Raw genomic sequence first — 22,073 nt, 5'->3', positions numbered from 1 at the left:
TTAACAGATTCCAATTCCTTCAAAAACATTATGTGAACCAAACGCCACATAAGTAGCGAGACTGCCAAGAGATGGTCATCATGGTTGCTAAGAGTTGGGTAGCGAGGTCATTTTCTTGAATTGAACCGCAAGGTGCTTCACCAATTCGGGACAGTATTTTTGTCTCACGAATGCACTATCATGTATAATATCAACTCTTCATGTACTTTAGCTCTGCCATTTGGAATATGAATCACTTTTGCATAGTATTGTACCGACCCTTCTCCCCCTTTTTCTTAGAGGAGGTTAGGAATGGGAATAATAGATGTATAGCTGTTGGAAACTGGGCAACACAGCTGCTGGAAAGAGCTAGGCGACACAAGTGCTGACAAAAGATGGGTAACATGGCTGTCGAGAGCTGGACAACGCGACTGCTGGGAGTCAGACAACGTAACTGCTGAGGACTGGGATTTGTGGGTGCTGAGCTAGGTCGCATGGCTGCTAAGGACAGAGCGGCACAACTACGGAGATCCAGGCAGCACAACTGCTAAGATCTTAGCATCGAGACGACCAAGGGCCGGTCAACATGACTGGTGAGAGCTAAGTAGTGAGATTACCTAGAGATGGTCAAGACGACCGTTGATAGCTGGGCAATGCGGTTGCTGAGGGCTATGCGGCGCGACTGATGAGATCCAGGTAGCGCGACTGCTGAGGATTGGGCCATGAAGATGCTCTTTCATTCATAACACTAATGTCCTCCTGGGAGTGCATGATCATACACAATGTCCACTTGTTATGTAGTTAAACTCTTTGCTCGGAGTAACACTTCTGCTTAGTGTTGTGCTAACCCTTCTACTCCCCCCTTTTTAGAAAGGGTGAGGAGTGAGAACGAATGAATATATGATATTGGCTTGTGTTTTCACGTTCGAGCCTTAAATTCTTTGCAAGTCCCCTATAAATGCTTTTACAAACCGAGCTCTTCTCCGCAAGATTTCCGTCGGTGATCCCTGAGGGTCGCAGTGCTGGAGCAGTTATATGAAAAGACAATATAATCAAATTTGATAGTTAGTATGTTTTCTTTAAATCATAAACTGATTGATTTTCTTCCAGGGTTATTTCAAAATGCTTCACGAGCAGTATCAGTGTACTACTCTTCTCCCTCTTTTTTTATATTTGAATACGTCAAGTGGTGTGGGTCGTGACGCATCTTCTTAAAACATATTCTGTTGTAGAGCCTATGACACGTCAACATTAAATTGCTAATTTTTGTCTTTTAAAAGTGGACTATTTTATAGTGTTAGGATAGCCCAATGGTATTAATGACCCAAATTGAGAGAAACCTAAATATATTTGTTACAACACAAAATAAGCTATCTTGAACAAACCCAAAATAGGTTCATTCAAGTCCAGTTCCAACTTATAGCCCAAATTCCATTTAAAAAAAAACGCGTATATGGGTTGTATGGGTAAAACTGCAATGGGTATCAACTTTTGGCCCAATGCTCTTCTTATTCTATCCGTTTTGAGGAGAGAGGGCTTCCAACCAACATCCCGTCTTCATCGTTCCTCACTGGAAACGCCAAAGAAAAGAAAAGATCTAACAGTCTATGGTAGAAGGTATCTTGCTAGGAGACATCGACTGGAGTTTATCAGAGTGTTGGTGCTGCAGTGCAACCATGTTAGGTTGTCGGCGCTGAAAGTGGTTGACGCCGTAGAAGAAGGTCGAAGCAGTGATACCAATCGCCAGTGGCGCTATTCAGTTGTATCGTTTGTTGAAGTTAGTCGACGGCTGGTAGATATGCAGTAGTAGTGATGGAGATCGGTGTTGAAGCTGTCGTTGCTGATGGTGGTCGCTAACAACAGGTGGTTTGGCGACGGTGATGGTCGTTGACATTGAAGCTTGTTGTTGTCGTTCGATGGGATGAATGAGAAATAGTCGGTGATCAAAGAATGTTGAATAGGAAGAAGATTGTTGATGGGGTTGCTTTGTCAAGATCATAGGCGATCAGTGGTGATTAGGGATGAGCAAAAGGACCGAACCGGCTGGAACTGGCCCGAACCAAACCGGAACCGGGAATCGGCTTCGGCCAAAATCAAGAACCGAACCGGCCCGACGGTTCTACCGGTTCCGGTTCCACCGGTTCCCGGTTCCTACCGGTTCTTGTCGTGTCTTCAAATGTTGGAACCGGCCCTCGAAAAATAGCATCATACGGTTCCGGTTTTTACCGGTTCTACCGGTTTTTGCCGGTTCTATCGGTTCCGGTTCCTACCGGTTCCCGGTTCCAAAAATCCACAAAAATAACGTCCCGGTCCCGGCCCGACCGGTTCCGGTTCCGGTGCCGGTTCCGGTTCCGGTACCGGTTCCGGCCGGTTCCCCGGTCCATATGCTCATCCCTAGTGGTGATTTGATTTCAGACTGCTGACGAAATTTGGAGAAGGCAGTCGGCGATGATGGCTTAGGCGGGTTGCCTGGTGTTGTTCTCTTGTGTCACAAGTTGAAGGTGGGTTTCCCAGCCATAACGATGGTGATGCTTTAGCTTCTTCTATCAGAGATAGATACCATGGTTTGGAGGAATTGGCTTCCAATTTCTTCGAGGATGTGTAACATCCCAAATTTTTCAGCTAATTAAAACTTTTCAAAACGACCCATATATTAACAAAAATGTTTACAAAAACATTGTCTCCAAAACATGATTTAAAATCAGAGTCTCCCAAGATCCAGTCTGTTGTAAAACCAAGGATGTGTACGGTCACGCCTTCACCTTGCTACAAATCATCTAAAGAACTTGAGACCATAAACAAAACTGTAAGCATAAAGCTTAGTGACTTCCCCCAAAGTACCAAAACACAAGCAAATAAAATATACAAATAACAACATGCACTGGGTCCACAGCTAAGAGACTGGATTACCCCTGAGCCTACAATATGAGTCCGACTTGCCTAACGGGCCCACAACTCATATATGGCCTGCTCTTGAACCCACAACTTATGTCTGGCTTGCTCCAACCTAATCAGTCATTGGACCGGAATACCAATGTTCAGCCCTCAGTATGAGTCTAGTATACCAACTGGGTCCTCAGCTCATATCTGGAATGCTATTGAGCCCTCAGTACGAGTCTGGCATGCCCTACCTGGTCCTCAACTCATATATGGATTTCTCCAGTACTCTCAATCCCTCAGTACGAGTATGGCATACCAATGAGGTCCTCAACTCGTATATGGAATGCATCTGAGCCCTCAGTATGAGTCTAGCATGCCCTACTCGGCCCTCATCTAATATCTGGAATTCTCTAGGGTATGTTGGCTACATCACGAAGCAGTACAACCTCAACCCAACACCATATGCCGACATTTAACAAACATATACGGGTAATGATGTAAACAAGATCACATGTAGTCTTACTAATCTACCCGACTAGCATATCAAGACTAGCATACATATCCATTCCATACTTCATCATATCAACATATCAGGTTATCTAACCAATGGGCCGACCTTGGTGCCTTTGACCCGAAAGTATAGTGAGGAAAACTCACGTCGCTTTGCCGAAACATACAGACGATCCGTGGCTACTGGCTGACAGATCCCCAAACCTCCAATATCAAGACAACACCCCACCAACAGCTGATCTCACAAGCAATCCAATTGCAAATCCGCTAAAATCCACACGTTATCAAATCCACAATGACAACCCATCAACATCCAGCCCTTGACTCACACTATGAGTTCAAATTAGGGTAAAAGACCTTTTTATCCTTCTACAAGCTTGGCCCAAAGCTAAGGCCTAAATTAGATGACTAAAGGCACAAAATCCAAAAGTAACATCTAAGGCCCAAATATGGCCCAATTTTCCAAATTGGGCCCAATTCCTTTCGTAGGCCTTCAACCAAGAAAATCCAACAAGACAAAAAGCCCAAACCATAAAAACTAGATGGCCCAACATGGCCCAAGACAATCCGAGCCCAAAACTGAAGCCCAAAACGAAGAGGCCTAAAACTGCCGCGTACGCGGTTTGTACTCTGGAGGTATGCTCAGTGTACACGAGGTTGTGCAAAATCCATCATCGGGGTGGGTGGTTTGGTACGCGGGGCGTACACCTCCCTACGCGGGGCATACCCTTACAAAACCCATTTTCTTCATAAGTGCTTAATGGCTTTAGCACTTACACTCACACTTCAGATCCAAGGTTCAGAGGCATACTAGGGTCATAAAGTTCCAAACTTTATGACTTTCCACGTCCAAAAAGTCCTTAATGCAAGGTCTTAATCCATTAAGACCTTCTAAAAGAAGTATGGAACCAAACTAGCTAAAGAGACCTCATTTTTATGGCTTAGAACCCTTCTTAGGGTCTGAAAGGACATCCAAAAACGTCCAAAACCAAACATGAATAACAACGAGACTTTTAGGAAAATAGGAACATCATAAAATTACCAAAATGAGATCCAAGCAAACAAAGCATAAAGGTAACAACCTTTTACCTTCTGGTGCTTCCTAAGAAGGTGATGATCCAAGATGCACAAGCTCGCTTCAACTTCTTATCCCCTTGATGCAACTCCTTCTTCCTTAAGCACACAAAGAACACACTTTGGTCTCAAAACACTATCTTATGGGATTAGGGTTTGCCAAAAACGACTCAAGGGCTTTGAGGATGAATAGATTAGGCTAAATGATCCATAAAGGTGCTTAAATACTATAACATTCAAAAATATGGTCACAAAAGTTTCATTTTAATAATAGATAAAATAGTATTTTCCAATCTCATCCGAACATTTAAATAAAAAACAATGTATCAATTGCCATAAAATCCGAGTAAAAGATTATAAGCAGAGTCCCAATGGTGTGTGCGATGCAGTCATCTCGAATTCTTCCCTTTACAACCGGAAGTACCCGAAATATAAACTAAAAACTGTAAGCACAAATCTTAGTGAGTTCCCCCCAAAATACTACATAGCAAACATACAATAAACATATAGTGGCCCCCGCCATGTCATCGAGCCCCGCCTGACATCAGACCCTGTTCAACATCAGTCCCCGCCCGACATCGAGCTGAGCTCGGTAAATGAGCCCCGCCCAACATACAATAACATATATCAAATAAACACATACACATGCAATAATCACATAGATACACAACATACAAATATTCATTAGGACCTGCCCGACATCGAGCCTTAGCGCGGAAAACATATAAACATAAGCACATGCAAGAGTCACAAAGACAACTAGCATACTAACAACATAACATAAACATGGGCTGACATTGGTGCCTTCGATCCGCTAAAACTAGTAAGGAAACTCACCTTGAATACATAATGATAGTTGAATAGATACCAACTCCAAATATTGACTCTACTCAATCCCTAAACATAAACGATTTCCTTAAATACAACTCAGGATGCCCAAAAGCCCCTTATAGGTCAAGCTTGGTCAAAGACTAAAGTCAAAGTCAAAGTCAAAGTCAATGGCCCAAGCTGACCCAGCATGCCAAGTAATCCTTCAACTCGCTGTGTTTCTCCATTAATCTACAAAGTCGGGAAGAAACTGATCCAACTCGCCGAGTTTATCAATAAACTCGCCGAATTCGCAAGAAACCCAACATCTTAATCCATTAAGTCGACATTATCGAAACTAAGAGCTTCATAACTCAGATCTCAACCTAAATAACATGTAGAAGGGTAAAGTTTCCAACTTTACCCCTAGGAACCACCAAAATGGGTTCAAAAACCAAACCCTAGGCTTAAAAAGGGTGAGGAGTTAATCATTAAGTACTAAATCACCAAAGGTATAACCCTAAACTGCAGATCTAGCCCTTAAAGCTGAATGGCCACGTAAATTTTCCAACTTTATGCTCATGCATGAATAGGAGAGGCTCAAATGCTCTAAAGAGGCCAAAAGAAGGACTTAATGAATACATGAATTCCTTAAGACCATAAAGTTGGCACCTTTATGCCAAAAGAGCTCATGAAGATCTTAGATTTGAAAGAATAAACATTTGGGAAGTCCAACTTCCCAAACAACCATCCAACCATGGCTAAAAGCATATAATCTAACCCACAAAGAGATCTAAGCAATTATTAAGCAAGGTGAAAACTTGATACCTCAAAAGCTTGGCAAATGAGATAGTGATTCTGGATCCAAGACTTCTTCTTCAAGCCAAGTAACTCCCAATTCCTTTGCTCCTTCAACAAGCACCAAAAATGAACACTCAAGGCTCTCCTCAAGCTCACACACTCAATAATGGAAGGTAATGCTCGATTTTAGGGTTTCTGGACAGAGGAGGATGGTGAGGAGGCCATCCAAGGGACTTAAGGCCTTTAAATAGGGTGCACCGCCCTAAAAATTAGGGTTTCCTTCCCAGCTGCCAACTCGCCGAGTTGAGACACCTCGACTCGCCGAGTTAACTCATTAAACTTCATGGCCAAAAACAACTCGACACGCCGAGTTGAGGCTTCCAACTCGCTGAGTCTTCTATGAAAATATAAATAATTGGAAAATAAATTCATACCGGAAACCAGACGTTATAAATACCCCAAAAAACCTAAAACTTAAGGTTTCTTTCGGACATGAGTACACCCAACGTACATATGTGTATGCCGAGCGTACTAGGGCACACCCTAGTAGGCATAGCATACCCACATGTACGCTTAGTGTACCGCTCCTTCTCCTAATCCTAAAATTACCATCTTGCCATTAGGTCTTCATGCGAATACTTCCTTCTAAAACAAGGACCAAAATGACATACTTTAAAACCAAGAGATGGATTTGAAACTACCTGAAAATTGGGGTGTTACAGGATGGAGGTGGTCCATGCGGACCCACATGTGGTTTTTATCCTTTCTTCCAACTCATCAAAGCTTTCTAAGATAGCGAGTCCCATGGAGGTGGTAGCTTCTTCCCTCTTTGGGCAGTCCTGTTTGAAGTGCCCTTCCTCATTACATCCGTAACATACCTTTTCGTTGAATGTACATTCATTGGCATAATGCCCATGATTTCCACACTTAAAACATGTCACCTCCTCGCCACTTTTTCTCGAGTTTTTCTTTTTGCATTTTCCGCACCATTTTTCTTTATCTCCTCTCTTTCTAGACTTCGAGAACATGTTGCTCTTGTCAGACTTTGAAGACCCCTCAAATTTCCTCTTCTTGCCAACTTCAACCTTGTTAGCGATACAACCATTGATCACTTCTTCGACCGACTTAGCAACCCTGATAGTTGTCTCAAGAGTAGGTTCCTGGCGTACTGGCACAGTATGTTCATCCTTACTTTGTTGAAGTAAACGCCTTGTTTCCTCCATCTGATGATCCAACATCATTCGCACCATTGTGTATACTCCCGCCATCGTGATTGGCTCAGGTGCAGCTGATAGCTCTGGTGCACTCCCAATCACGTGTGGCTTAGGCTGCGGGCTATCGTTTCCCAATCCATTTTGTGTGTTTTCCATTTCGATCTATACCCCAAATTAGGTGAATTTAGATCTCTATTTTGATAGACGTTCAAATCATCCTTTTCACTCCGAAACGTTTACATGCTAGTTCTAATACCGTATTCATATGCTTAGAATCCTAAATGCATAAGGTTTCCAGATCCGGTCGGCAACAGACCATAGATTCGAACAAACAATATCATATATGGAAAACATATAGCATTTAGCACATAAAAGCATTTTAGGCATCTTTTCTAAAGCATACTAGTGCTCGTGTCAATTTAGGTGTACTGCCTAAAATATAAAAGACACACTCAACTCACAATCATCACTTAGCATCCTAAGTTTAAGTCTAGAAATCCTACAAATTCCTAGTTCTCTTAAACTAATGCTCTGATACCAACTGTGACATCCCCAATTTCACGGCCAGAAAAGACCGATTTGTTTATGCTTTGTTTTATAAATCAGAGTGATCGTTTAAAGAAAACGGTTGCGGAATTTGTTCCCAACAAAATATGATAAGAGTTTATCAAAGCATTTCTTTAAAGAAATATATTTTCATTATATAACAAAATCCCGGGATGTCATGTTCAATACAGAACAAAAGCATAGACAAAACAAAATAGACCTTACAACAGTTATTTATAACTACTGATCTATAATCCAAAACCTCTCGTCAAGTCCACCAACTTATACTCTTGTGCCATTACCTGTAATTCAAAGAAAACTGAGTGGGTCAGGCTTGGGAGCCTGGCGAGCATATAGGGTTTTCAACCCACAATAAATAATTAATTTAATTTCATCAACCAATAATAACCCAATTACCCATTCCCGTTATTCTCACTTTACATCCCTAAGACAACTAACACAAGGGACCTAGTCTAAGAATATTTCATCGGGGCGACAACACATGCTTCGGGGGTTCCTCAGCAATATAAGTCAAATAAGGCAACCATGAGGGGGATGGAATACAACGAATGAACACCCAAGTTCATTAACACCTACAGGTTATGAGCCTGCTGGTGTTCCACGGGACTGTCTAGAAAGAGTCTGTGGTCGTTATCTAACTTCCGCTAGATGACTGGATCACAATGACATCGAGGCCTCTCAACATTTTTATTTCATCACACATCACTATCTACCCATGTTCTACCCACATATTTGTAGATAAAATATATTTGTTTATATGCAACATAAAACCTGTATAACAAATTCTTTCGACACTCATATCACATGACAAATAGTATATATTCACATAGCACGTATTTTATAGAGTATAATCTATATATGTGTGTTAACAGAAAGCAACCACACACACTTACCCATTCTAAATAACGAGATAATATACATATAACACATAACACGTATTTTATAGAGATACTTCATATCTATGTGTTAGAAGAAAGTAACTACACACTCACACCAAACATATACTTAATACATTCAAACAATACTTGTATTAAAATCGTGTTTATGAAAGGGACTATACACTCACTTGATCAGAAGATGATCAGATAGCACTACGGCTTTAAGAGTAGTAACTCTTCGGTGAAACCGGGATATATTCACACACCGAGTTTCTCGCGGACAGAGCTTCGGCTCGGAAACTCTTTTCTTCTCAGGATCTTCGGGGTTCGGGACTTGCTTCGGGTCTCGAGGTTGATACCGGGGCTTCGGGGGTACTTCTTTGCACGTAAATCGAGGTAATATGGGTGAGAGATGAGAGAATATAGCAACCCTAAATGGCTGGCCCTTCAAATTTATTTATAGGGCAAAATCTGCCCTTGCCATGTCGTGGCACCTTTTTCCACGTCGTGGGCTTGATCCTCACTGCATGCATCATTGCAAGTTGCGTCTGGGGGACTCCCGGAGGTGTCAGAAGACCTGCCACGTCGTGGCACTGCTTGCCACGTCGTGGTCTCTGACACAACTTTGGGGTTCGCGCCCCGAACTTCAGAAATTCACAACTTTCACATACGAACTCCGTTTTGGACGTTCTTTATATCGACGCGAAGGTGAGATTATGCTCTACAACTTTCGTTTAGACTCCGTTGGCTAATTTTGACTTCATTTTTTTATATATTATAAATATATTACTTATATATTATTTTTAGTAGGCCGGGACAGGAAAACTCCGTTCGAAATTCATAACTCCTTCATCTAAACTCCGTTTTCGCCTGTCTTTTTGTCGTTGGAATACTATTGATGAGATCTTCAATTCTTATTTAGAAAGTTTTGGCTAAATATCACTCGACCTCAATCTCGATTTTCGGGCTGCATACTGCTAATGCTGAAACTTCGAAAAATCATAACTTCCTCATCCGAAGTCAGATTTAGACGTTCTTTTTATGCACGCTCTCGGTTTAACGTATTCTATGACTTTTATTTAGATCGCTAAGGCCAAATATCGCTCTAACGTAAATTCACTATTTACATCGCGCTGTGTCGTGCCGGTTCTTTCGCGAAACTTCGACATGTCATAACTTCTTCGTTATAACTCAGATTTCAGCGTTCTTTATATGTAGGAAATCCTTGTAACATATAATAAAACTTAGTTAAGATTAATCCTTCTAAATAATCTTCCATAAAAAAGTCATTTTTTGATGCTTATTGTCTCTAAATTGACTAGCCCGGATCTACGGGCGTTATATAGACATCTGCTACGGCAGAAATTTGGACATTACAGAACAAAATCGTTAGAACAACCCCAGGGACTATGCCTCGGGAGCAGGCTCCGACGATCAAGTTAGATCAGTTGGAAGAGATGAGATAGTTCCTCTTAGCTGGATAGAACCATCTTGGTATTGGGGTTAGTATATGACAGTTGTAGGTGGAGGGTGGCGGTTGAGCCAACCGGCCGAAGTCTAGTGTGGCTGCTGAGCCAAGGAGAAGAGATTTAGGGTGGCAGATGAGCCACTGGAGGAAGTCCTTTACCATGGAGGAGATACTGTTCACTTTATAGGGGACAACTAGGTCAAAGGGAATAGGTCAAGCCTTGGGCCAGCCCAATTCGGGCCCATCTAGCAAGGAGTTGGGAAAGACCGCCAGGAGGCCTTGGGCGGGGATGGCGGGCTCGCACCAGGAAATGCCAGCAGGCATGCACCAGGAAAGGCTAGCAAGGGAGTGTCAGGCAGGGCTGGCAAAAGAGCACCAGGCAAGGTTGGAAAAGGAGCGCCAGGTAACGCTGACAAGAGAGCGAAAAGAAAGGCTGACATGCCAGAGTAGTCTAGGACATACTAATGGACCTAATATCTTCATCAGTAAAGCTCTTCCAGGTCACTACAGTACGCTCCGCAAGAGAATATTCAGCCGTCACAAATTTCCACCAATCCTTCGCTCCCAAGCGAAGCAGATTCAACGTGAAACGAACCCTTAGATTCTCAAGACAGGAGCAAGTGTAAAAACAACCCTCAACATCAGAAATCCATCTCATTGCAACAATTGGGTCCTGGGTCCCACCAAACTCAGGTGGCTTCGTGTTGTTGAACTCCCAGTACCACAACGAATCACCCCTTGCGGTCTCGCAGCAGCAACAACTGCGATGGCTACGATAACAGCAGCCTTAGTGACGACGGCATAACGCCCGTCAAAAGTTTCAATCAGCATGGTCTTAATAGACCCAAACATCTGTGGTATAGCCCTTCTGATAGCCGTGACCACCTCGACGTCAATAATCCTACGGATCTCATCATTACTGGAACTCGACCTCTTGGGGTCACTGGAACTTGAACCTTCGGGTAACCACCATATCAAAGCACATAAAAAAAAAACTATCAGAATTAGGCTAAAATGCATTCACAAACATCCACACACTCCTGCAAGCTCCTTAGTTTCTTAAGACTCCTTCTTGATCCGCATACAGATCTGGTGCTTTTAGTAGTACGAGCCCAATACTACCTTCCACACCAACCCATATTTGTCTCAAGTCGTCCTCTCAAGACCCTAAGTCACAAGGACTCTATTCCTCAAGAGCATCTATACACCTGCCCTGTTGGTTCCCCAGAACCACTACTAAGTATCTAGGCACCCATCCTAGGCTGCTCCCCAGCACTGCTCCGGCTTACAAGACCTCCGTTATCCTCACCATTTGCTTCACGCATGCCAATCGTACACAATACAATACTCGATAGACAGTTGAATAAATAATTCTACCTCACATCCATAACCAAAAAAGGAACAGGAAGAAAGGCTAAATCAGGCATTCTGAGGCTATAAAATTCTAACTATATACAATTATGTAGCATACACCAAGAAAATAGCAATGACAAATTCAATCTTATAAGAGCAAACTGCTAGGCTAAAGGCATTACAATCAGGCACCCCTATCACACTTTTCCTGTAGGATCCTTAGCCTATCAATATCATGCAATTCTATCAGTTCATAAGATATTAGCTCTACATTACTCATAAAATAATCTGAGACATTTTGGGAAATTACTGCTCGAGCTTTGGCTGATTGTACACACTGCTTCAATGGGGGTTTTCTCCTGTAAAATTTTTTGTTTCTTTGAGAAGTTTTTATGAAGATCTTCAGATCCTTATTTACAGTTTGGAATTCCCCTATAGTTCATCGAAATCCCTCAAACCAGGGCTCTGGTACCAACTTGTAACATCCACAATTTCAAACTAATTTTTTCCATTTTTAATTTCATATAAAAACACCTTTCATAAAAATAGTCCTAAGAAACCATAATATCAAATACAAATCCACATCAAATATCAGAGTGTCCCAAAATATCCAGTAACAAAATCTCCCAATGCATGTTTACAATCAAGCCTTAGCTTTCCTGCGATCCTTAGAGGTACCCGAAACAAATTTAGTCAACAACTGTAAGCACAAAGTTTAGTGAGTTCCCCAAGATATCACATACAACACAACACATAAAACAACTATGGGTTATCAGCAACCCTGGAGACTACCTGAAGTCTTAATGGGCAACAACACACCCTGTTGGTTATCAGCAACCATAAAGACTACTCGAAGTCTCAACACATACACAGTAGCATCACCTAGACCCAGTTGGTCATCACATGTATATATATATATATATATATATATATATATATATATATATATACACACACACAACTTGTAATGCCTGGTTCCTGGTACGCATTTAAATTACAATTTATTCATTTTTGTAGAGTAAATCGATCAGTTGGGAGACCAACTCGTCGAGTAGAGATCAGAAGAGACGTGGGTCTTTAAGTAACCTACTTGACGAGTTGAGAGCTTCAACTCGACGAGTAGGATGGCAAGGGTGAAACCCTAGTTTCAAGGTTTTGAACCCTATTTAAGCATCCTAATCCCCACATGCTGGCCTCATTTCCAGCCTCTAAGTCCCAAACCTTAGATCCAGAAACGCTAATGCATTTATGAGCTTGTGAGCCATTTTTGAGTGAAGTTTTGAGTGTGTTGAAGCTTGTGAAGGGAGAAGAAGCTTTTGGATTCAAGAAGAAGCTAGTAGATCCAGAGACTCCATTTCATTCTCATCATTTCCTGGTAAGCAAGTCTCAAACTTTCTTAGTAACTTCTTAGATCTCCTTATTATCATCTTATTGGGTTTTTGGTCCAAGAAGCATGACCTTTGAGAAATGGAAGTCCCAAGTTAGTATACCATCAGATCTGGAAGCATGGAGGGCTTTCATGGAATAAAGGTGCAAAATTTATGGCCATTGAAGCCCCATGAAAGTTCTAGGATGTCATTTTGGCCTTTTAAGCTCCAAAAGGCCATGCATGGAGAGAAAGGTGGAAGCTTTACGTGTTTGTGTGGTGTCTAGGGTCCATATCTCAATTTGTATGCTTTAGCTTGGAGTGTTAATGGCTTGTCGATCAAGATCTAGGTCCTAAAGAGTTAGGGTTTGAGCTAAACCCATTAAGTAAGGGTATTAACGGGTAAAGTTGGAAACTTTACCCTTAAAGGGACATTTTTGTTGGATTAGTGTCTAAGTCCATAACTATATTTGGTATGTACTTGACCCGATTGGCATGGTCCATTTGGGTTGCATGGCATCATGCATTTGGATAGACTAAAATGAGAGAAATAAGGTGTCTAAGTCCATAACTATTTCTGGTGTGTACTTGACCTGGTTTGGCATGGTCCATTTGGGTTGCATGGCATCATGCATTTGGATAGACTAAAATGAGAGAAATAACACTTATGGTTTATTAATATATTATAAGTTCTAATATATTAATAAGATTATTTAGTTAGTATTGATCAAGAATTAATTCAGTGATCAAAAGGAGACTAATTAAATATATGGGTTGATTGTGTAAATCATCCATACTTGTATAGTGGGCTAATGCTCCATGGATTATCAACTTGGGCTAAAACCCATAGGATTCTCCATGGTGTTTTTGTACCCATGGATCATGGAAATGAAAGGCCATGACAATTAGGGTTTACATGCTGTAACCCTAATTGTGACACACTATATAAGCATCTTATTCTTCCCAAAAATCGGCCAGTATGAAGGAATGGCGAGGGCTAGCCGATTTCATTAAGTGTATCATTTCTCTCAAGTTATTCTAAGTGTATTTGGTGTTGTGTGAACCATTTGAGGCGTCACACTTGGGTCACTAGGCTCTTAAGCTCCATGGAATCAAGCTACATCAAAAGGTATGGCTTCTAACTTATATTATTCCATATGAATCAATGTTTTGTATGCTAGTTAGGATAATACCTTGGGATATTCATATTTTCATGTATAATAGAGAAAACATAGATCCAAGGTATTTAGGGTTGCATGTACACTTAGGAGTCTTAGAATGCTCAACACCCAACAATAGTATCAGAGTCTAGGTTTGTTTTCATGTTATACTTGCAAAATTGGCTGAAAATTGAAGTTTGTTGTTGTCTGCTCAGCAGACTCGTCGAGTCCATGAAGGGACTCGACGAGTCCAAGGCTAAACTCATCCAACTCGCCGAGTTGGTTCATGCACTCGACGAGTTGGACCCCCAGACATCATATCTTCGACTGTTTTGGCTGGAATTGGACTATGAACATTACCTTAAGCTGTTTTTCAACTTATAAACCTGTTTTTGATGTGGTAATGTTCATGCTAATCCAATTTCAAAGATAATTGTCAATAGATTCACGTTTTTTTATTAGTTATGCTAATTACATGAAAAAGTTTGATTGAATTATCTTGTTCTTATGAGTTGCTTAGATTAATAGAAAAGTTATGTGAAATTGTTGTTTTCAATCCAAATTAATCTAAAAGTTGGTTCTAAAATGTGTTTTTGTAACTTGTCCTCAAGTTATATGAAAAGTCACATTTAAGATTCATAAAACTCATAAATATTTCCATAGGTTATGAATAAAGAAAAGTCATATTCTTTTAATAGTTTAAAGTCTTCCATAACTTGTCCTCAAGTTATGGAACTTGAAGAGTTTATTGAATTAAAACTACTTCAAATACATAAGTTATGGAATTGAATAGTTTTGAATAGTTTAAAAACTTGCCCTCAAGTTTTGGAATTTGTAAAGTTTTCCCTTATGAATACTTTAATTCCAAGTTAAGCCCTTAGAATTTTAAAAGTTAAAATTCAACCCTTATACTTTATAGTATTATAAGTTAATAATGTATATATATATATATATATATATATATATATATATATATATATATATATATATATATGTATGTATGTATGTATGTATGTATGTATGTATGTATGTATGTATGTATAAGAGCACGTTAGTCTTACTGTTAGTAGGCCTCATTCACGAAGCCACTCTATAAGGGGGGTATAAGGTTACTGTCTATAAAATGGCAGTTTAATGAGTGTCCACTCTCACCCACCACTTCCTTGACTGGTAGGAAAAGGACTATGATTCTTCCTTCATTAAAAGTATTAATGAGAAATACTAAGTAACTAAACTTTTATAAATTCCCAATCTTAGTTACTTAGGAAAATGTGAATTTGGTGCTAACCCATGAAATTATACTTTGCACTTTGCTTAAGTCGTTAGTGGAGCGCGTGTGGGTAACCGGCACACTAAGCTGGATTTAACAAGGTAGGAAAAGGGTAACTTAATGTTTATCATAGTATCGGTTGAGCGCGTGTGGTTAACCGACACATCGATTGAGGGGTAAATATTAAGGGTACCAAGTATATTTGTATGGTTATTCACACCTTGTTTTGACTTTGACTGGATGTTGACTTTTACCAAGGTTGACCCGTGAAGGAGTCTTGAGAAAGGAATGGTATCTAAGGGGTTGTTTCTGTATAGCGCCTGAGTAGAGCCGGTTGCAGGAGCAGAGACGTTCAACTATTTCACCCGACATTTAAGGTGAGTTTTCATCCAGTAGGAACGGGTTGAAGGCACCAATGATGGCCCGTTTATGTATGATGGTACGTTCCGGACTAAGGTCCGATGTCGGGCAGGGCCCGATGTAGGTTTATATGTTCTTCCAGATTTCGGTCCAATGCTAGGGCGGTACCCGATGAATGTTTGTATGCTTGATATCTTTGTGATTCTTGCATGTGACTGTATCTGTATGTTTATGGACTATGGTCCGATGCCCGGGCGGTTCCCGAGGAATGTTTGTATGCTTTTCGGATCTCGGTCTGATGCCGTGCGGGGCCCGAGGAATGTTATATGTCTATGATTATGTGTAATAGTAGATATGCTCACACGTATGACGAGCTTTGCTCGATGCTGGGCGAGGCCCGATGTAGCAGGGCGGGGCCCACGATATGTTGTTATGTGATTATGTGATTATGTATATGGTATGTGGTAGTTTGGGGAGACTCGCTAAACTTTGTGCTTACAGTTTTCAGTTTTAGTTTCAGCTACTTCCGGTAGCAAGGGGAAGAGCTCAGGATGATTGCAGTGCACACACCATTGCTTAGTCTGGGATGTTTATACTCTGATATATATTTAACAGATGTGATATTTTGAGATACACAACTTATATTTGTATATGATGTTTGATGACTATGGTTTTCTTAATGATTTAAAAATGAAATTTTTGGGCTGTATTTTTGGGATGTTTCACAGCTATTCTACCACACATGTAAGAATAAGTGCGGAGACTCACCTGATACTGATGAATGATAAATCTCACTCCCGAAATGTCGGATCTAGACTCCGTCTTCTGAAGATGCACAAGGTCAAGTACAAGTTGGATCTAAAGACTAGAATGCACCACCTTCTTCTCCAAGAACTTCCTTCTCTACCAAGAATGCCTAAGAATCACAAACAAGCTCCAAAATCACACTTACAAGACTAGGGTTTAATATCTAGGGTTTGGAGGGTAAGGAGGTTGGCTAATGAATGTCCAAGGGTAGTATAATGTGTTTAAATAAGGGTGAAACCCTAAAATTAGGGTTTGTCATTTGCTCGCGTACGCCCGACATACTCCCTCGTACGCCTAGCATACGCTGCCTCCGTCCCGACTCACTTAAAGGCTTACGCCCGACGTACATGGCTAGTACACCCTGCATTAGCCGGAAATCCTCAATACTTGAATTAATAAGATAAGTAGATTGGTACCTCGGGATTTGGGATGTTACAGACATATAATGCCACACATATTATAGTGAAAAAACTCACCCAAATCCAACAACCACAATCTCAACAACAATATCCTCAAATGAAGCAGCTAACACTAACCAACTAATACCAACTAGAGACTAGACCCCAGTATAATACTCAAAAATCCATCAAAGTTTGATCAAAAGTTAAACTGGTCAAAAGTCAAAAGTCAACAATCGAATTCAAAGTCAAAAAGTCAAATCCCTATCTGCCGCTTACCAACTCTTGGACGCACCACTTACACTAAATGATAAATAGTCGGGACACTCACCAGAACTGACGCACATCGATCATCCAATGGACGCGTCGCGTACCTTGCCCAAACAACCCAACTCATTAAGAACTTAATCCTTAAAGTCAAAGTCTCAAACTTCCAAAATATCATATGGAGAGGTTCTTAATGGATAATTTCCAATAGTATCCATGCATAAGCCTCTAACAAACTTAACACTAACCTTAAATCTAAAATTCCCAAAAAGTCCATGCATGGTCCAAAATGAAAGATAAAACTCGCTCCTTTCACCACAAAGGGTCCAAAAAGCAACGTAAGACAACCTTGTGAACATGACAAGAAAGAACTAAAAAATACACAATGCTAGATCTATGGTGAAAAACACATAAAGATTGGATCTTGATGACTTACAAAGGTTTGGAAGGTTATAACAAGGCTAGAACAACTCTGCATCTAGCTTTACAAGCAACAAAAACGCCTTCTCCTTCTTCAACTACACTCTCAAGGCACAAAACACCACAATAGGATGAGAAAGGGGATAAGGTTTGCTCACTAACGTTTTAGGAGGATGGAGGCTACAAATGGAAGAAACCCTAAAAGTTAGTCTTTAAATAGCCCCAACAACACAAACCTAAGGTTTTTAGCAGATTGTGGCCACACACCGTGTATTTCATTAATGGACGCGCCGCGTCCGCGTGGCATTTATGCGCTGTGACTGTCAAAAGGACGCTACGCATTTAAGGGTTTTTCCCAAAAATCTTCTTTCTTATTTCCTTTAAATTTATTCATAACTTTTCTGAGATCAAGCGTTACAAAAGTATATATAAAATATATTTTTATTATTTATAAAGTTAATTTCCTTTATAAAAGTTTAAATATTACAAATAAACAGAAAAAATAAAAATAGTAGTTTACATGTTTGATTGGGTTATTAATACATTGCTAAAATATTAAAAATATTAAAATTGGTTAGAGGGTTGTATATGTAGAAAAGTAAGAAATTAATAGTTTAATAAACACAAATAGGGTTCACACGGTTGCTGATATATAAACACGGAAGTTCCCAAATTTTGACATTTTAAGCCTGCCAGATGAACTCTTCTCGCTCAGTGTTTTTGTCGAAGTGATGATGGGTAATTAAGTTTCTACTCCAAAAAGCTCCATGTTTTTATGTTTTGAAAGTCACATGTTTTTGATATCTTTTGTTCATTCGAGTTGAATACGTAATTCGTAAACGCTTTTTTTTTGGAATATCGTCGTCATCTATCACTTATCATTGGAAACAGAATCTAGAAATCCATTTTGAAAAGATATTTTGTATGCGGTTCGAGAGGTCCATGGATAGTTGTTATTTATGCCAGGAATATGAAGAGGTTAAGCTAGGTTTTGCAAGTCGTCATGTAATTTCATCAGTCTTGAGTTGATTTAACTTTTTAGTGTTATATGGATTCCCTTTAGTACAATGTAATCGATTATATTAGTCGACTGAGTTTCTCCTCAACCAGTGCCACCCTATGTTTCTGATTTCAATGCAATTTATCATTATGTGACTACTCATATACCTTTCTATTTGGATTTTGTTAAGAGTGATCTTTATGCATGTAGTCTTAAGGGTGTGAAGAGATCATTAGGATGCGTTTGTTACACCCATTAAAACATGTGCTTTCCCAATCAATTATATTTTCGGGACTGTGGGCCTCTTCTAAACCATTAAGACATTTGGATTATTATCTATATATTAAGGTCACAAAACATAATATGTGAGTCAAATTTCCTTCAATCATTAAATTATATGTACAACAAATAAAACAATATGTTTCTAATGAGTTATGTTAAAACACCCAACCCAAAACCTCCATTGATAATAAAAAGATCTTATTATTATGAAGAGTACAATCAGAAATGTCAAGTTGTTTAATGTTTCTTATTGCTTTCCATTCTCCTTGCATGAAATAACCAAGTCCCCTTCGTATTTCTGATCACCTAATGACAGCGAATTATAGAAGGAAGTTTGGAAGAGATAGAATCAGTAACTTGCCAGAACACTTAATAGCCTCAATCATAGAGCGACTCCCGATTCAAGATGCTGTAAGCACATGCATTATATCTAAAAAGTGGAGGTACATATGGACTGAAATGAGGGAGCTGGTTTTTGATAACCAGTTCTCAAACAAATTTGCAAAAAATGAAGCTTTTGGTCGTAACGGGTTTATAAGGATCATAAAACAAGTCTTGACCCTTTCCAAAGGTCCTATCTTGAAATTTTCAAAAAACGGAGCTTTTGGTAGTAATGAGTTTATAAGCATCATAAACCAAGTCTTGACCCTTCACAAAGGTCCTATCTTGAAATTTCATCTCCATATACCAAACATATTTCTTGATAGCTTCGAAGAAGTCGATCAATTGATGTTACTCTTATCAAGAACCGGAGTCAAGGAACTCATTCTTGATAGTTCAAATCGATGTTATGAACTTCCTTCTTACGTGTTTTCTTGTCTAGAATTGACAAAGTTGATATTGTACAACTGTTTCTTTAAGCCACCACTTAAGTTTGAAGGATTTCTCAATCTTGAAGAACTTATTCTCCGTGATATCGATTTTGGAGCTAACTTGTGTAGAACTAAGATCAACTTACCACAACTTAAGAACTTGTCTCTGGCTTATTGCACAAATGTTTACAAATTCAAAATCAAGGCTACAAATCTCTTCCGTTTGGCTATCACCGCTTGTCCAGATGCCATATTGGCCACAATGTTAAGTAATTCTAAAGTTAAACGTTTTTGTATCGATGCTCAGTTTCTCAAGGTATAAATAATTCTCATGTCTATCTCAAATATTGTAATTTTCTTCTCATTTAATCTAACTTTCACTTCATAGACATTGACTCCAGAAAATATTCCAAAGTGGCTTCAGCAGCCAGACAATAGTTTAAGGTATTTGTGGTTCCGAAAATTTCATCTTGGTGACGTGGATCAACTTCGTGGTGCTCTTTGTTTGCTTCGGAACTCACCAAATCTAAAAACACTGGGGATGTACTTGGAGAAGGTAAAGTAACGAGTGTTAAAAGTATATTTATTTTGCTTATAATATACAAGAGTTGTATGCTAAAGTGCGTTTGCATTTTAAAGTTATTTCAGAAGCCTCGAGTTAACTTAGGACCTGCTTCAAGTATTTTGGAATCTCTAAACTGCTTGGACTATAAATTGTATCAGTTGCAAAATGTTGTTATAACATCTATTGAAGGATCAAAACCAGAAATGCTTTTCATAAAGCTTCTTCTTTCCCATTCCCCTTCTCTCGAAAAGGTTACCATTAGACCGAGTGGATCTTCTAGTGTTCAAGAAAGACTTGACATTGCGAAGGATGTTATGTGGTTCCCTCGAGCCTCGCCAAAAGCCAAAATTATCTACTCGAATCCTTAATTATGTAATTAAAAATGTTCAACTACATTGCAGTTTAGCTTTATACTTTCATCCTTGTAAGTATATTCGAATTATCTTTCTTTTCTTTTTATGCCCGTTAGATATGTTTGCGGTGGATTGATTTTTGATAAAAATGCCAAGTATGATGGATTTTTTTTGTTGCTTTATACTTTGGTCAATCTAAGTTTGTACCTACTACTCATTTTTTGCTTTTGTGTGGTGTGTGTTAAAATTGGTAAATTTGTACGCTTGAAGAAGAGACTGTTGATATGGGATTTAGTTTAGTTCTAAGAGAGTTATGAAATATTGAAATAAATCCCTTATTTGTTAGATCTCATAATATTCTAGAGAAAATTGCAAATTTAATCAAATACACTAATTATTTTGTGAAAAATAGCCAAAAAAACCTAAATTATAAATTTAGCCCTTAAAATCGCAAATGGATTAAGGCCACCTGCGATTTTGTATTTCCATCTACGAACGTACAAGTGCCTAAAACACATACACTTGTATGTTCACAGATGGAACAACCCATCTGTGATTTGGTTTTTTCATATGTGATTTCGTAGAGTTTTAGTATAAAAAGTTTTTTTTTCTTCATTTTTCATTATTTTTTTTAGAGAAACTCTCTCCTAACGATTTTATTAGATCCATAATGGACGATTTCATCAACAATCCCGAAAAGGGGTATATATACAACGAAATAACAAAAAAAAATGATAATTTCTTGAAAAATATTATATATAATAAGGTTATTTCGTAGTCAAACCCTATAAATTTCGTAGTCAAAATTTTAACAAAAAAAACAAACAAAACAAAAAAAAATTCATAAAATCGCAGGTGAAATGAGACGAAATCGCACATGGATATAGTCCATCTGTGATTTTAGTCTGGAAAAGGTAACAATATAATCATTTATATAGAATTATTTTTAACTATTGTTATTATAAGTTATTTTAAGCTATTTATTTGAAAGTTTTTAACGATTATTAAAATATATTTATGAAATATTTTAGTTAAACTGATATTATTATTTAGTTTTTGCATTTATCACTATAATTTATCACTTTTAACTATTTATAAAAGACAAAATTACATAAATGGTCCTCATGGTTGACAAAATCGACCAATTATGGTCCTTATGACGAATTCTTTACACAGATGGTCCCTGTGGTTTCAAAATCTTGCAAAGACAGTCTTTTTGACTAACGACGTTAACTTTTTCAGTTGAGTCCTATGTAAATTGACATATTTGCCCTTCATGCATAAGGACGCTTTATGTAATATGTTTCTACCACAGGGACCATTTATGTAATTTTCTCTATTATTTATTATTTTTTTTATTTATTTTAATTATATATTTAAGGATTTAGATTTGTTTAAATTTATTGTTTAATATATATATATATATATATATATATATATATATATATATATATATATATATATATATATATATATATATAT

The 22,073-nt window shown here is 38.9% G+C and overlaps 1 protein-coding gene across 1 annotated transcript; it reads left to right on the top strand.

The window, feature by feature from the left end:
* The first annotated feature begins 19,170 nt into the window (after nucleotides 1-19,170).
* LOC111885949 (F-box/FBD/LRR-repeat protein At1g13570) lies at nucleotides 19,171-20,701 on the top strand. The gene is made up of 3 exons (XM_042896886.2): nucleotides 19,171-19,989; nucleotides 20,062-20,229; nucleotides 20,322-20,701. Exons 1-3 carry the CDS (start codon nucleotides 19,171-19,173, stop codon nucleotides 20,604-20,606), a joined length of 1,272 nt encoding a protein of 423 aa, XP_042752820.1. The 3' UTR covers nucleotides 20,607-20,701.
* Nucleotides 20,702-22,073: the final 1,372 nt, after the last annotated feature.

Source organism: Lactuca sativa, chromosome 1, assembly GCF_002870075.4.
Source record: "Lactuca sativa cultivar Salinas chromosome 1, Lsat_Salinas_v11, whole genome shotgun sequence".
Classification (NCBI taxonomy): Eukaryota; Viridiplantae; Streptophyta; class Magnoliopsida; order Asterales; family Asteraceae; genus Lactuca; species Lactuca sativa.
The sequence above is the reverse complement of the archived record's forward strand: the minus strand, read 5'-3'. Positions and strand labels throughout refer to the sequence as shown.

What these genes read in the sequence shown, in the direction of transcription:
- LOC111885949 (XM_042896886.2), top strand. Translation starts at nt 19,171, where the DNA reads ATGACAGCGAATTATAGAAGGAAGTTTGGAAGAGATAGAATCAGTAAC. An exon ending in TCGATGCTCAGTTTCTCAAG is followed by an intron (nt 19,990 to 20,061) that starts GTATAAATAATT and finishes TTCACTTCATAG; the next exon opens with ACATTGACTCCAGAAAATAT. An exon ending in TGGGGATGTACTTGGAGAAG is followed by an intron (nt 20,230 to 20,321) that starts GTAAAGTAACGA and finishes AAGTTATTTCAG; the next exon opens with AAGCCTCGAGTTAACTTAGG.